Below are 12,394 nucleotides of genomic sequence, written 5' to 3' on the forward strand. Positions count from 1 at the left end.
CACACATGTATAATGTGTGTGTATCTGCTCCATTGCTTGGAAAGTGGTTCCTGAAAATTTTTAAATAATACAATTCTCTGTTTCCTTTATGACAAGCACGTATTAAGAACATTATCAATGTCGACAACAAACTGTAACATCTTAAAGCTTATACTTGAATTTCTCTCCTTTTTACCCATCAAATAGTATTTGTTTTAATTTAATAAAATAATGAATATAAATGTAAACCTCATTAAACTGTGCTTTTTCACTAGAGTACTAAGCTTAAGTAGGATTTTTAGTATAAACTAAACGTCTAAGCTTTTGAAATACATGAAAAGATTATTGTTGTAGTATAACTTTTGGCCTCTAGGAGGGATAGACTTAAATTGGACTTTTATCAAACTTTGAGTTTTACCTTTGGTGTTGTTCCCTCAAATATTAAAATATTGGACAGTGTCAGTTGACATGTACCATACTTCAAACTTCTCTTGGTAATTTTAATTTTGGGAAATTTGATTTGGTTAACAATACGTATGATCCTTCTTTTCTACACATTTTGGTTTGTTACTCAGATATAAAATGTTAGTAATTTGAAATGTCTTCATAGTTGGTGTAGTCTGATTATGTTTTTCAGATGTCAGGAGTTATGGGGGGAAAGAACAGATGAACACAAAGCAAGTGCTGTAGTCCAAAGGAACTTTTTTTATTGGAAAGAGTAAACCAATTAAAATGGAGAGGCATAAGAGGGAGAGGAGAGATAATTATAGACATGTTCAGAAGAGTAAAAAGAAATGAATAGATGAGTCCTTGGAGGTTTTATAAGGTACTTATTTTTGTACTTATGGGAGATTTAAAAATAGAAGAGGTATAATTGTGGAGTTTTGTTAACCTTTTAAGCAGGTAAGTGGAGGTGTCAAGAGACTGATGTGCATACAAAGAAAAATACAGTTCTTGGTTTGGCTGTGAAATGCATCAGGTGTTTGCCAAAAGATTTGTTGAGTGTCTGACTAAGTGCTGGGTTGCCTTCTGGGTTTACAGTGTAAAAGTGAACTAAAGGAGTTTCCTATGTCTTTGAGCTAGCCCAGAGGTTGAAAATTGGTCATCATTCTGAACTGAATGAATCATGTGCATTGATTTGTTTTGTTTGACTTCCATAATGTCTTTAAAGTTTTTTTAGTGAGTTGTCAAAATGAACAATTAGAGAATTTTGTACAAAAAAACCTACATTTCTGGCTCACTTTAGAAAATGGAGACCCAGCAACCTTCCCATAGGTTGGAGCATAGTAACACTTGCTCACCCCCCTAATGCAGCATGCCTTCACTGTTTCCTGCTAATGCCTGACATTGAGGTTGAGGTCATTGCATCTGTTATTGAGCTTTGACTTTTTCTTTTTTAAGTATTTTATTTTTTGTTAATCCTCACCTGAGGATATTTTTCCATTGATTTTTAGAGAGAGTGAAAGGGAGGGAGAGGGACACACAGAAACATTCATATGAGAGAGACACATCGATTGGTTGCCTCCTGCATGTGCCCTGACCAGGGCCAGGATGGAGCCTGCAACTGAGGTATGTGCCCTTCACTGGAATCAAACCCAGGACTCTTCATTCCATGGGCTGATGCTCTATCCACTGAGTCATACTGGCTTGGGTGAGCTTTTTATTTTTTCAAGTAAGGTTAAGAGGAAGTAAAGTATTTGTTTTTCCGTTTTGTTTTTCTGCAAAAAGCTTTATTGTTTCATTTGGTCCAATGCATGGGGGAGGGCTTCAGGGTGGTTAAAAGAACGGCTAGTAGTTTCTTCGTGGAGAGGCTCCGGTAAAAGCCAGACACCAGGGGGATGCAGAGGGGTCCCTCAAAGCCTCTGGGCTCCATAGGCTCCTAGTCGTGCTTGAGGGGAAGCCTTTGGAAGAGAGACGCGCCCAGCCCAGCCTGGGGGCCGGCAGCCTGCAAGGTGAGTCAGGTGTCGCCCATCTTCTTGATGCGTTTCACCTCCTCACCCCGGAAGTGGTTCTGCAGGAAGCCACGGAGCTGAAGATCTGCACGTGTAGAACCCAGGGCCTGCAGCTCCAAGAGGGCCTGGGTCAGGTTCCTCTCCAAGGCCAGGGCGGCCTCCATGGCCCTGAGTTTTGCCCCCTCATCTTGGAAGGCTTCAGCATGTCCTGGAAGAAAACGCGGCCCCCGCGCTGGGTTTGCAACTTTAAGACGCTCAGCGCCCTGGCGCTTCTTCTCTGCCAACTTGCGGGAAAAGTGGCCCACGCCCTCCAGAGCCACTTCCATCGTCCAGGTCGAAATAGAAGCCGAGAGGTAGGTGTGGGAGGCCCAGAGGCAGGCTGGCCAGGCGGTTGACCGCAGCCTCCACCGCGGGGGTGGAATAGTTGATGAATTTGGGAGCTCATGGTTGTTCGGGGATAAGGAGTTAAGGTAGAAATAAACATCAACAGTATGTTGGCTGGTCCCGGAGGTGGTTCTGAAGGTGGTGACTGGATAAGACAGGAGAGTGGCCGGAGGCTGGAAACTGGGGCCTTCCTGGGTCTGTTCTGTCCAAACACAGTTGAAGCAAGAGACAGATACGGGAGTGTCGAGGGCACTGCCTCCATTTATATTCTATGAAAAGTAGAAAGAAGAACGGTAAATGAAGGGGGAATCACATGATTTAAGAAGAGGAGAGGAAGGGGGTGGGGGAATGGAAGATATCTCTAGTACTATCAACAATAAAAATATATTTTAAAAAATGAAGAGGAGAGAGAGTGTATCTTTGTAGAAGTATAGTATAATCACCCATGTGTTTACCTGTTTAGTCTTATAAACATTTGGTCTAAAACTGTGGTTTAGATGGATAGGGAAGAGAGATATATGTATGGATAATTTCAGTGCAGTGGTTCTGGGTCGTTGTGGAGGTGTTTATGAAGATTGACGTATGTATAAGAGTAGGGTTCAGGGTAGGAAATAGAACAGAGCTCCAGTTTTTTCCTCATAATAGAGGACAGAGTTAGAGAAAACAGTGAAAATATTCTTCAAATATTAAGGATTTTTCTGGAAAATGAAACCATAGTAAAAATCTGCACAAGTTTAACAAATAACTTATTTCTCTTTGTTGCTCAGCTATAATAAAATGGCATATTAATGCCAGTTACTCAAGTATGAGGCTTTAGTTATCAGTTACATAAAGTAATTAATGGGACAAGCAGGCAGTCCTCTGGTTCCAGTCATTGTTCAGATCTCCTAACTTCATAAAAGCCTCCCCTGACGGCCCAGGTCTGTTTAGGTGACTCTTATTTACACAAAGCACTCTGTGTTCTTTGTCGCACTTATCACATGTACAGAGGTTCCATTTCTGTCCTTTTGCTAGATTGCAAATTTCACGAGGGAAGAACTGTGGTTTTCCTGTTTGTACTATATTTCTAGTTAGGGACTCCATAGAGTTTGTATTTGGTGAGTGTATGCATGCTTGAAGGTTGGGTTATGTTAGCCACTGCCACATAATCTTAATTTAATCTGTACAAAACCCCTCTGAGATAGGTATATTGTGGCAGAGAGAATGGCACACAGAGGTTTAGAAAAGACTTAGAAAAAGTCGAGGGAAAGATCAAATTCAGAAGAAATTAAGAGACGTACAGGTGTAGGCTATGGAGATGCCCTTCCCACACCGTGAGGAATGTAGAGACAATGCAGGAGCCGGAAAAGGCACACAAAGTTCCTTTCTGCTCAAGTGTCAGGATATCACTAAGGCCCAAGGCCAATTAAGGCTGCAAAACAACACAACACAGTGTATCTTTTCTCATATGTTTCTCAATTTAATTTGCTTTACTGTAAAAAGTTAATTTAATGAACAGATTTTGACATTTTATTTGCATGAAGGTCTTTAGAAACCAAAACTAACATTTAGTTTAGCTAAAGGCAATGCAGCTGATTTCAAGGCCAAATACATAATGTGTGACTTGGATCAGAAGTGGTGTGAAGTGGAATGATGGTCTTCCCAGTTCTTTTCTCCAGTTGCTCCTGCACCCCGAGTGGTCATACTGGGCTAATGAGAGAGTGTCTGCTAGTGGGGACCTAACACATCTGATCAGTTCTGCAAGAAATTGTTTTCCAAAAGTTTAAGAGGCTTATAATATTTGACACATGTATATTTTTATAGTGAATAATTTATTGTTACTTAGAACTGAAGTTTAAGGCTGCCTCATAAATTTTACAACCACTTCAACTTGTCCTTTGAAAAACCTCTTTAATCTTAAAAGATTTTCCCCCTTAGTGTTTCTTTTTTGATCACTTTATAAAATCCTGCTTTACTTAGACCTTTTTGTATGTGAAGTATTTCTAATGGCATTTTAGATTATGCTGTTTGTGTCCTAGCCTTTTTATATTATTAAAGATGCAGAGTCCTTTTGAAGCCTCTTTGTTAGGGCTCCCTATTCAGTGGAGATGGCACCTCTCCTTTACCTTTATTCCTCCTGTGGGATGGTGTGTAGCCTGGTTCTAAACAGCTTAGAAGTGTTATGAGGTTATATTCCATCAGGCTTATTATCTGCTTTCTTTTTCCACCAGATATACATTATCCGCTGGTAAGCTTAGTATTGCACATCAAATAGTTTCAGCACTCCGCTATGTCCATGCCGGTTTTATTCTTGCTTCCTCTCCTTTCTCATAGTTTGGTGTATTAGTCATTTTTTTTTTTTTTTAGAAAAATCACTTTCAAAATTGCATTGCTATTTTATGAGATCTTTAATTGTATTCTGTATCAAAGATCTGTGTATTTTCTCCACAATGAAATATTTCAGTTATATTTGAGTTTGGAACATGGTTTTCCAAAATGTACAGTGTTACTGTGGGACCATAGACTTAGATCTCATCCTGTACAGGTTGGTTAATCTCACTTAGTTCTACAGCCATGAGCTATATTCGTATATTTTGCTTCCTGGTCATCCTCCAGGTGCCTGCCATTGAGATCTGGTAAAGACCTAATTGTCTTTGTAGCAGGCGGACTTCCAGGTGCCCGTGATTCCCCCTCTGCGTGTTCACAGCCTTGTATACCCTCCCTCCTGAGTGGGGCAGGACCTGTGACTGGCTTCTAGTAGAATATGGCAATGATGCTGGGATGGCACTTCCGTGATTACATTATGACATCTCAGACTGCCTGGCTAGCAGATTTGCTGTAGCGTTGCACTGCCTTTTCCTGGCTGGCTTTGAAGAAGTGAGCTGCCATGAATTCTTTGGCCGTAAGGGAACTGCAGGCTGCTGACCGCTGTGTGAGTGGGAAAGTGGATCTTCCCCTCGTCCGGCCTCCCAATGAGAACCCAGCTCTGGTCAAATCCTGATGGCAGAGGCCCTAACAGAGGACCCCGCTCAGCTGTGCCTGCACTTCTGGCCACAGGAACTGGGAAAATGTATGATTGTTTAAAGCTGTCCAGTTTGCGGCAATCTGCTATGCAGCAGGAGATGACTGGTAGAGTTTTTATGCTCATTTTAGAAAAGTATGCAGTCTATGTGCAATACTTGCTTGTCATAAAAACCTCAGTATAGAAATGTGTAGAGTAGAAAATCAAAGTCCTCTCCATGTCCTCCTTAGTCCACTCTCCTCACGAGAGGTACTGGTGATCAGCAATTTGGTGTGTATCACTTTAGAGTAGACCCATTCCCACACCCCCACATATGTCATTACAGAATTACACATTGACTTATATGTTCTGTTCTGAGACTTGTTCTTTCATCACTTACCTTTTTGTCTTAAATCTGTGATGTGCAGTCTGTCCTCTTTTTTTAATTACAGATAATAGCCCATAGTGTGGGTTTTCTGTAATTTAACCTGTGTCTGTTGCTTTCAATTCTTTGTTGTTATAAGGAATGTCTTTATAGAATAGAATGTTAACATCCTATTACATACACCGTTATGCCTCTGCATGTGTTTTGGGCCATTATTGATCCCCAGAAAAGGATTGCTATTTCAATAGCTAGACGCATTAACAAATTTAGTGGGATCATTAGTAGGCTCAACATCTTGTGCATTGGTAACAGAAATCCATATGGGCTAGTACGGGTGGATATCTAAGATACATAAAGTTCAAAAGAAGTACATGAAAGTATAGGAAGCTTCCATTTGTGTGTTTATCTGTGTATTTTAAAGAGCATATGTGGATACATGTGTGTACATGTGCATGGAATATTTCTGGGTGCATTATACAAAACTGTTTTACCTTTATGGAATAGGACTAGCCTGGGAGAAAAGTTACAAACATTTTTTGTACATGTGTCTATGTCAGTTTTAATAATCACACACTTATTTTTTTATTGCTACAGTCAATGTGCCCTCCAAAATGCCATCTTGTTTGGTATGCACATTACTAACATTAGTGATGCACATTAATAAATTTGCTATATATAACAAATAGACAGATTTTAACATAAGATTGACAATTTTTCCCATAAGTAACCTAAATATTTATGTATTCCACTTGTATTCCTAATTTGTTCAAACAGAAACCAGTGGCAAAGTTGTACCACTGATGGAGCACCTACTGTGTGCTAGATACTACTCTAGAAGTCTTTTGTGAGTTATCTGACTATATCTTCTCTACAATTGCATGAGGCTGGCATGATTGCTCTTTGTGTTACAGTGAGGTAGCAGCTTCAGCAAGGGCAAGCAACTTTCCCAGTGATGGACCCAGGTTTTTATGATTTCAGACCCCGTGTTCTCTCTAGTAAACCAGGTAGGCGTGAGTACTTATGCAGCAAATATGGAAATTTCACTTCAGTCGTCTTTCCCCCACTTGGGCTACATCAGCAGTCCTGGAGGACTGTGCCTTTGCTCTTGGTTATTTCTAGGTTGAGCTGAAATGAGGCAGCTGGCCTTCGTTTAGATCTCACTTCTGACACTTGGCAACCATGTGTCCTCAGGCAAGTTACTTAGTTTCTCTAAACCCCAGTTTCATCTTTCATAAAATGGAGATAGAGAGTCTGTGACGTGGGATGCGTGAAAGTGTTACTGTTGCTGCCACCATCCACCATCTCTGCTGTGGTGATTGTCATTTTCCTCGTTCATACAGGGGCTTGCATATTAGATTGTTTGACCTTTCTTTGGATTATCTAATTATGTAATCTTCCCAAAGGGTATTATCTTAAAACCTATTGGTCATTAATTATTTTGAGATACTAAACATTGTTTTGTGTTCCTGAGAAAAATAAATGGAATTAATGACTATGTAAAAGGTTCTGACTATAAGTGTGAACTCTGCATACTCTCAGTGTACAAAGTGGTAACAGTATTTTGAAAGAGACATTGAAGGAATCTTTATTTGTGTAACTTAGCAAGTCCCTTTTTCCAGGAGAGATGGAATATAGTGTGGATGGCTCCCCCCCCCCCCCCATTTTGCCACAGCATGTATTAGAAGCTGCCTAAGTAATAGTAGACTTTAGTTCATGTCATCAGCTCATGCATTTCCCCAGAGACCAGAACATAAGATAATAGGATGTATACTTGTCTTATAATTTTGTGAACAATGTTTTGAAGCTTCTTTTTAATGGCTTGTAATGATTTATGTGACTTTTTAGTGAAGTATGATATGGTCTAGTATCGTGGTCGGCAAACCGCGGCTCGCGAGCCACATGCAGCTCTTTGGTCACTTGAGTGTGGCTTTTCCACAAAATACCATGTGCAGGCGTGCACGTACAGTGCGATTGAAACTTTGTGGCCCATGCACAGAAGTCGGTATTTTGTGGAAGAGCCGCATGTGGCTCAGGAGCCGCAGTTTGCCAAGCCGCAGTTTGCCAACCACTGGTCTAGTAGCTTAGCTTATCACCGCAATGCAGTTAGGTTGTGGGATAGTAAAAGAATGATTTAATACCACATTATATTTACTTGAAACTTTTATGAAAATGAATGAGTTAGGCGACGGTGAAGAGGAGTAAAGTTGAATCAACCCCAACCTTTAAACCCTGATTTGCACTAGAAGAAACACATTAATCCTACTTACTATAGAGGACTTTATTGATGAAAAAGAAGGCATTAGTTTGGATTTCTTTAGATGTCATTTTATAAAGAACTACTATCGACATTGCTTAAAAATTCTAGGAGTGTGCAAGTAGAATTATTATTTATTACATATTACTTTTACCATATTAAATTTAGGTTAACTTTATATAAATTAAAGTTTTATTAAACTTTATATAAATTAAAGTTTTGTGTTCTCTAAATAATAAATGTGTTCATACCTATAGGAAAGGACTTAGAGAATAATTATCCTATTTTAAATGATTATAGAAGAGTATAATTTTTGCATCTTGCTTTAATGAGATTTTCCATGGGATATTTAATGCCAGATTTTAGTTTGGAATGAAGGATCTAATTATATTCCTGCCCTTAATGGAAAAATATGATTTGCTTTACAATGATCTGCTTTATGATGTGGTTTTCTGGGAATGCATTGTAGCAAAAAGCTGGGACTGTGTCCTTTACAAATGTCCCCTGATACAGCTAGTACTATTTCATTTCTTGTGCAGTTTAATAACATGGCCAGCAGATGGTGCCCAAGTATAGTGAAAATGTACTTGTGATTATGTTGATTTATATGAAAAAAACATTTTTCACTTTAAAATATTGATTTAATTTTTAGTCTGGATACTCAAAAAACTATATGACCTTTTTACCTTGTTAAACTCCATTTTTATATGTAAATGACACTAACACTATAAATAGTTCCTGCTCGTAGGTTGTTGGATGAATTTATGGGTGAGTCAAGCGATACCTTTCCTTCCGAGGGGGTCTTTATGGCCATTGGTGTAAGTAAATATGGTTAGGATTACACATAGTTAAACATCCTTAAATATTATTCACAAAAGTACGTTTATTTTATTTAAGAATAGTCCTGTTGTTTGGGCAAAAATATTCCACAGCAGCCCTATACAACGGAACTTTCTGTGATGGTGGAACTGTTCTATAGGTGTGCCATCTGATATAGTCCCACTGTTCCCATATGACTCTGGAGCACTTGAAATGTGGCTAGTGTGGCTGAGGAACTTAATTTCATTTATTCTATTAAATTTAGTAGGGTGGTATTGGTTACATAGGTTTCCAGTGTACAAGTCTATGATACATCATCTGTATATTGCATTGCGTGCTCACCACACAAAGTCAACTCTCCTTCCATCACCATATATTTGACCCTTCTACCCTCTTGTACCTCCTTAAATTTTAATTGATTTGAATAGCCATAGGTGATTGGTGGCTCCCTAACCGGGCTTGGAGTTCTAGACCTGGGTCTTCTGCTGGGCCATTGCAAAACCTGACCTACCAGAGGAAGGGGTGCTGGCTAGGTGGGGAAGTGGAATGGGAATAGGGACTAGGAGTTGGGTATTAGTGCACAGGAACTACCTTTGCCCCAGGGGAGACCTGTATTCTGTGCTTAGCTTGGTTCACGGTATCTCCCTTTTCCATGATGATCACCCATGATCAGCTTCTAGCTGCTCCTCTGCTCAGTACAGGTTTCAGAGCAGCTGTCCCTAACAAGTCTTTTCAAAAAAAGAAAAATCATTTATTTTATATTAATTTAAAAAATAATCATCTTCATCATTTTTGGGGGCAGAACACTTTATGGAATTTGATATTTTTAACACAATGGACACTGTTATTTAGACATTTAACCGTGAGCTCTAGAAATAAGATACAATTTTTTAGGATATCAATAAAACATAACTTTCACACACTTATAAAGTCACTTAGCTACTCATTAATTTTTAACATTAAACATCATTAAATTAAATGCTAATTAAACATCATTCTTAGATATTTACCAAGGCAAGGTCAAGTGGTAACAAATTGTAACTGAGAGGGAATAGGCTTGAAAATAATGGTCTTACATTTCTTTTAGGCTTTCTTTTTCCCCCCAGTGAGTTGGATTTCTGACAAAATTAGTCATTTTTTCTTCTAAAAATATTTTAATGAGTGGGGTTTTGTAATAGTATTTTTTATTTCACAAGCAAGTTTCTTTTTGTGAGTTTATAATATGGGACAGTTTTAATTGTCCTTTTAATAAACAAAAAAGGATGACAGCTCATAAATATATTGTAACATTTAATTTTAAGGGAGTTAAGGTACTTTCTGAGTGTTATACTGTTAAACCAGAGTTATATTAATAAGTGTTGATTTAAATGTGTGACTTTTAAAGGTGTTTTTATTTTTTAAATCAAATGTGTTATTTTAAAGGAGGAAATGGGAACACTATGAAGTCTTAAAATGTTTATGAATCTCTGGTCAACTTTTAGTTTTGTGAAGCTTCTTATTTTTTTGAAATTTAGTGTGTTTTTTTTTTTAATAAAGTTACCTTTGAAAAATTAAAATAAATATGTGTGGGTCATTGGAAGTAACTTTCATTTTCTTATTTTCAGTATTATTTAATACTTTCCTGCATTATTACTTGTTGCTATTTATTTTTATTTTTCATTCATACTTAGCAATGCCATAGAAGACTGTTCTGAAGATGGCATAGAACAGTATTACCTGCTGCTCAGGTGAATGCAAAGTCATGAATCTAAAGTTCTCATTTTAATGTTCTGGTCATTTTTGGTGCAGTAGTTGTATTACTCTTAAAGTGTTTTACACCTGTGAAAAGCACACCTGAAAAATGTGTATGAAAATGCACAGATACAGTTTAAAGAACAATTATAAACATCCCTTTCCTTTTAAGCCAAGAAATAGCACATTACAATACTCCAGGAGACCTTCTGTGTCCTTTCCCTACTGCCTCCACTTCCCTTCTCCCGAGAGCTCCACTGTTCTGTATTTTGTGATTATCATTTTTTAACTTTATATAGTGGAATCATGTCCTGTATATTATTTTGACGCTTCTTTCTCTCGTATACTTCCGATTCATCCAAGTTAATAAATGTAGCTGTAATTCATTCTTTGTTTTGTGGTAAACTTAAAATCAATGTATAATGCGTACATCAAGACACACAAATCTTCAGTGTAAAGCTTGAAAATATAGGAGAAATGCTTTATGACAACACATTTGGCAATGATTAATTGGCTGTGACACCAAAAGTGCAGACAACAAAAGAGAAAATAGATAACCTGGACTACACCAAAATTTAAAACGTTTGTTTATCGAAGGACGCAATCAGCAGAATGAAAAGGCAACCCATGGAATGGGGGAAAATATTTGCAAATCATCTATCTGAAAAAGGGTTGATACCTAGAATATGTAAAGAATCCTACAACTCGGTAAGGAAACTAACAACCCAGTTGAAAAAATGGACAGAGGACTTGAATAGACATTTCTCCAAATAAGATATGCACACAGCAAATAGGCATATGAAAAGATGCTAAATAAACATCACTAATCATTCTGGAAATGCAAATCAAAACCATGATGAGATACCACCTACTAGGATGGCACCCTTGTGCATAGTTAGTGGGAATGTAAAATGGTATGGTTGCTGTGGAAAATTGTATGGTAGTTCCTCAAAAAAATAAAAAAACAGAATTATCTTATAATCAATCAATCCCACTTCTGGGTACTTATCCAAAAGAATTGAGAACAGAGACTTAAACAGATATGTGTACAACTGTGTTTATAACATCATATTCACAATAGACCAAAGACAGAATCATCCCAAATGTCCATCAATGGATGAATGGATAAACAATATGTGGTATTTACATACAATGGACTATTTTTGAGCCTTAAAAAGGGAGGAAATTCTGACATGTTACAATATGGATGAACCTTGAATATTTTATGCTAAGGGAAATGAACCAGTCACAAAAAGACAAATACTGTATTACTGCACTTATATGAGGTTCCTAGAATAGTCAAATTCATAGAAAGTAGAATGGTGGTAGCCAGGGGCTGGGGACAGCGGGAGTGGGGACTTAATTGTTAAAAGGTTACAGAGTTTCAGTTTGGTGAGATGAAAAAGTTCTGGAGATGGATGGTGATGATGGTTGCACAACAGTGTGAATGTAGTTACAATCACTGAACTGTATATTAAAAATGGTTAAGGTGGTAGATTTTATGTTAGGTGTAATTGCTACAACTAAAGATAAATAAGGGAAAGAAAACACAAATTAGCAATATCAGGAATGAGTGAAAGAAGCTCCACACAGATCCTGCAGGCATTAATATTATAAGAAAATATTATAAATGACTATACCAGTGGAAACTTTGATGAAGTAGACATATTTCTTGAAAGACACAAAAATCACTACTGACTCAAGAAAAAATTAGAAATGTAAGTGGCCCTATCTCTACCAAAGAAATTTAATTTGTAATTAACCACCTTCTCACAAATAACTTTCCAAACTCCATGGCTTTCTTGATGAATTGTATCAAGATTTTATAGAAGAAAATGTTATTGTTCTGCATTTTTTTTTGTTCTATTCCTAGGTGTTTAGTCAAGAGAAATGAAAATGCATGTCCACAT

General features: G+C 37.8%; 1 protein-coding gene across 4 annotated transcripts in view; it reads left to right on the forward strand.

Moving 5' to 3' along the window:
- The window catches only part of CEP112 (centrosomal protein 112), a 298,077-nt gene that overhangs the window by 13,338 nt on the left and 272,345 nt on the right, over nucleotides 1-12,394 (forward strand). For 3 of the 4 annotated variants that reach the window (XM_059670060.1, XM_059670063.1, XM_059670064.1), the window contains one exon: nucleotides 10,424-10,480. The exons of the other annotated variant lie outside the window; for it this stretch is intronic. In XM_059670060.1, the coding sequence (XP_059526043.1) occupies nucleotides 10,424-10,480 (57 nt within the window). The remainder of the gene's footprint in view (nucleotides 1-10,423; nucleotides 10,481-12,394) is intronic. 4 annotated transcript variants of the gene reach the window in all.

Source organism: Myotis daubentonii, chromosome 16 (genome assembly GCF_963259705.1).
Source record: "Myotis daubentonii chromosome 16, mMyoDau2.1, whole genome shotgun sequence".
Lineage (NCBI taxonomy): Eukaryota > Metazoa > Chordata > Mammalia > Chiroptera > Vespertilionidae > Myotis > Myotis daubentonii.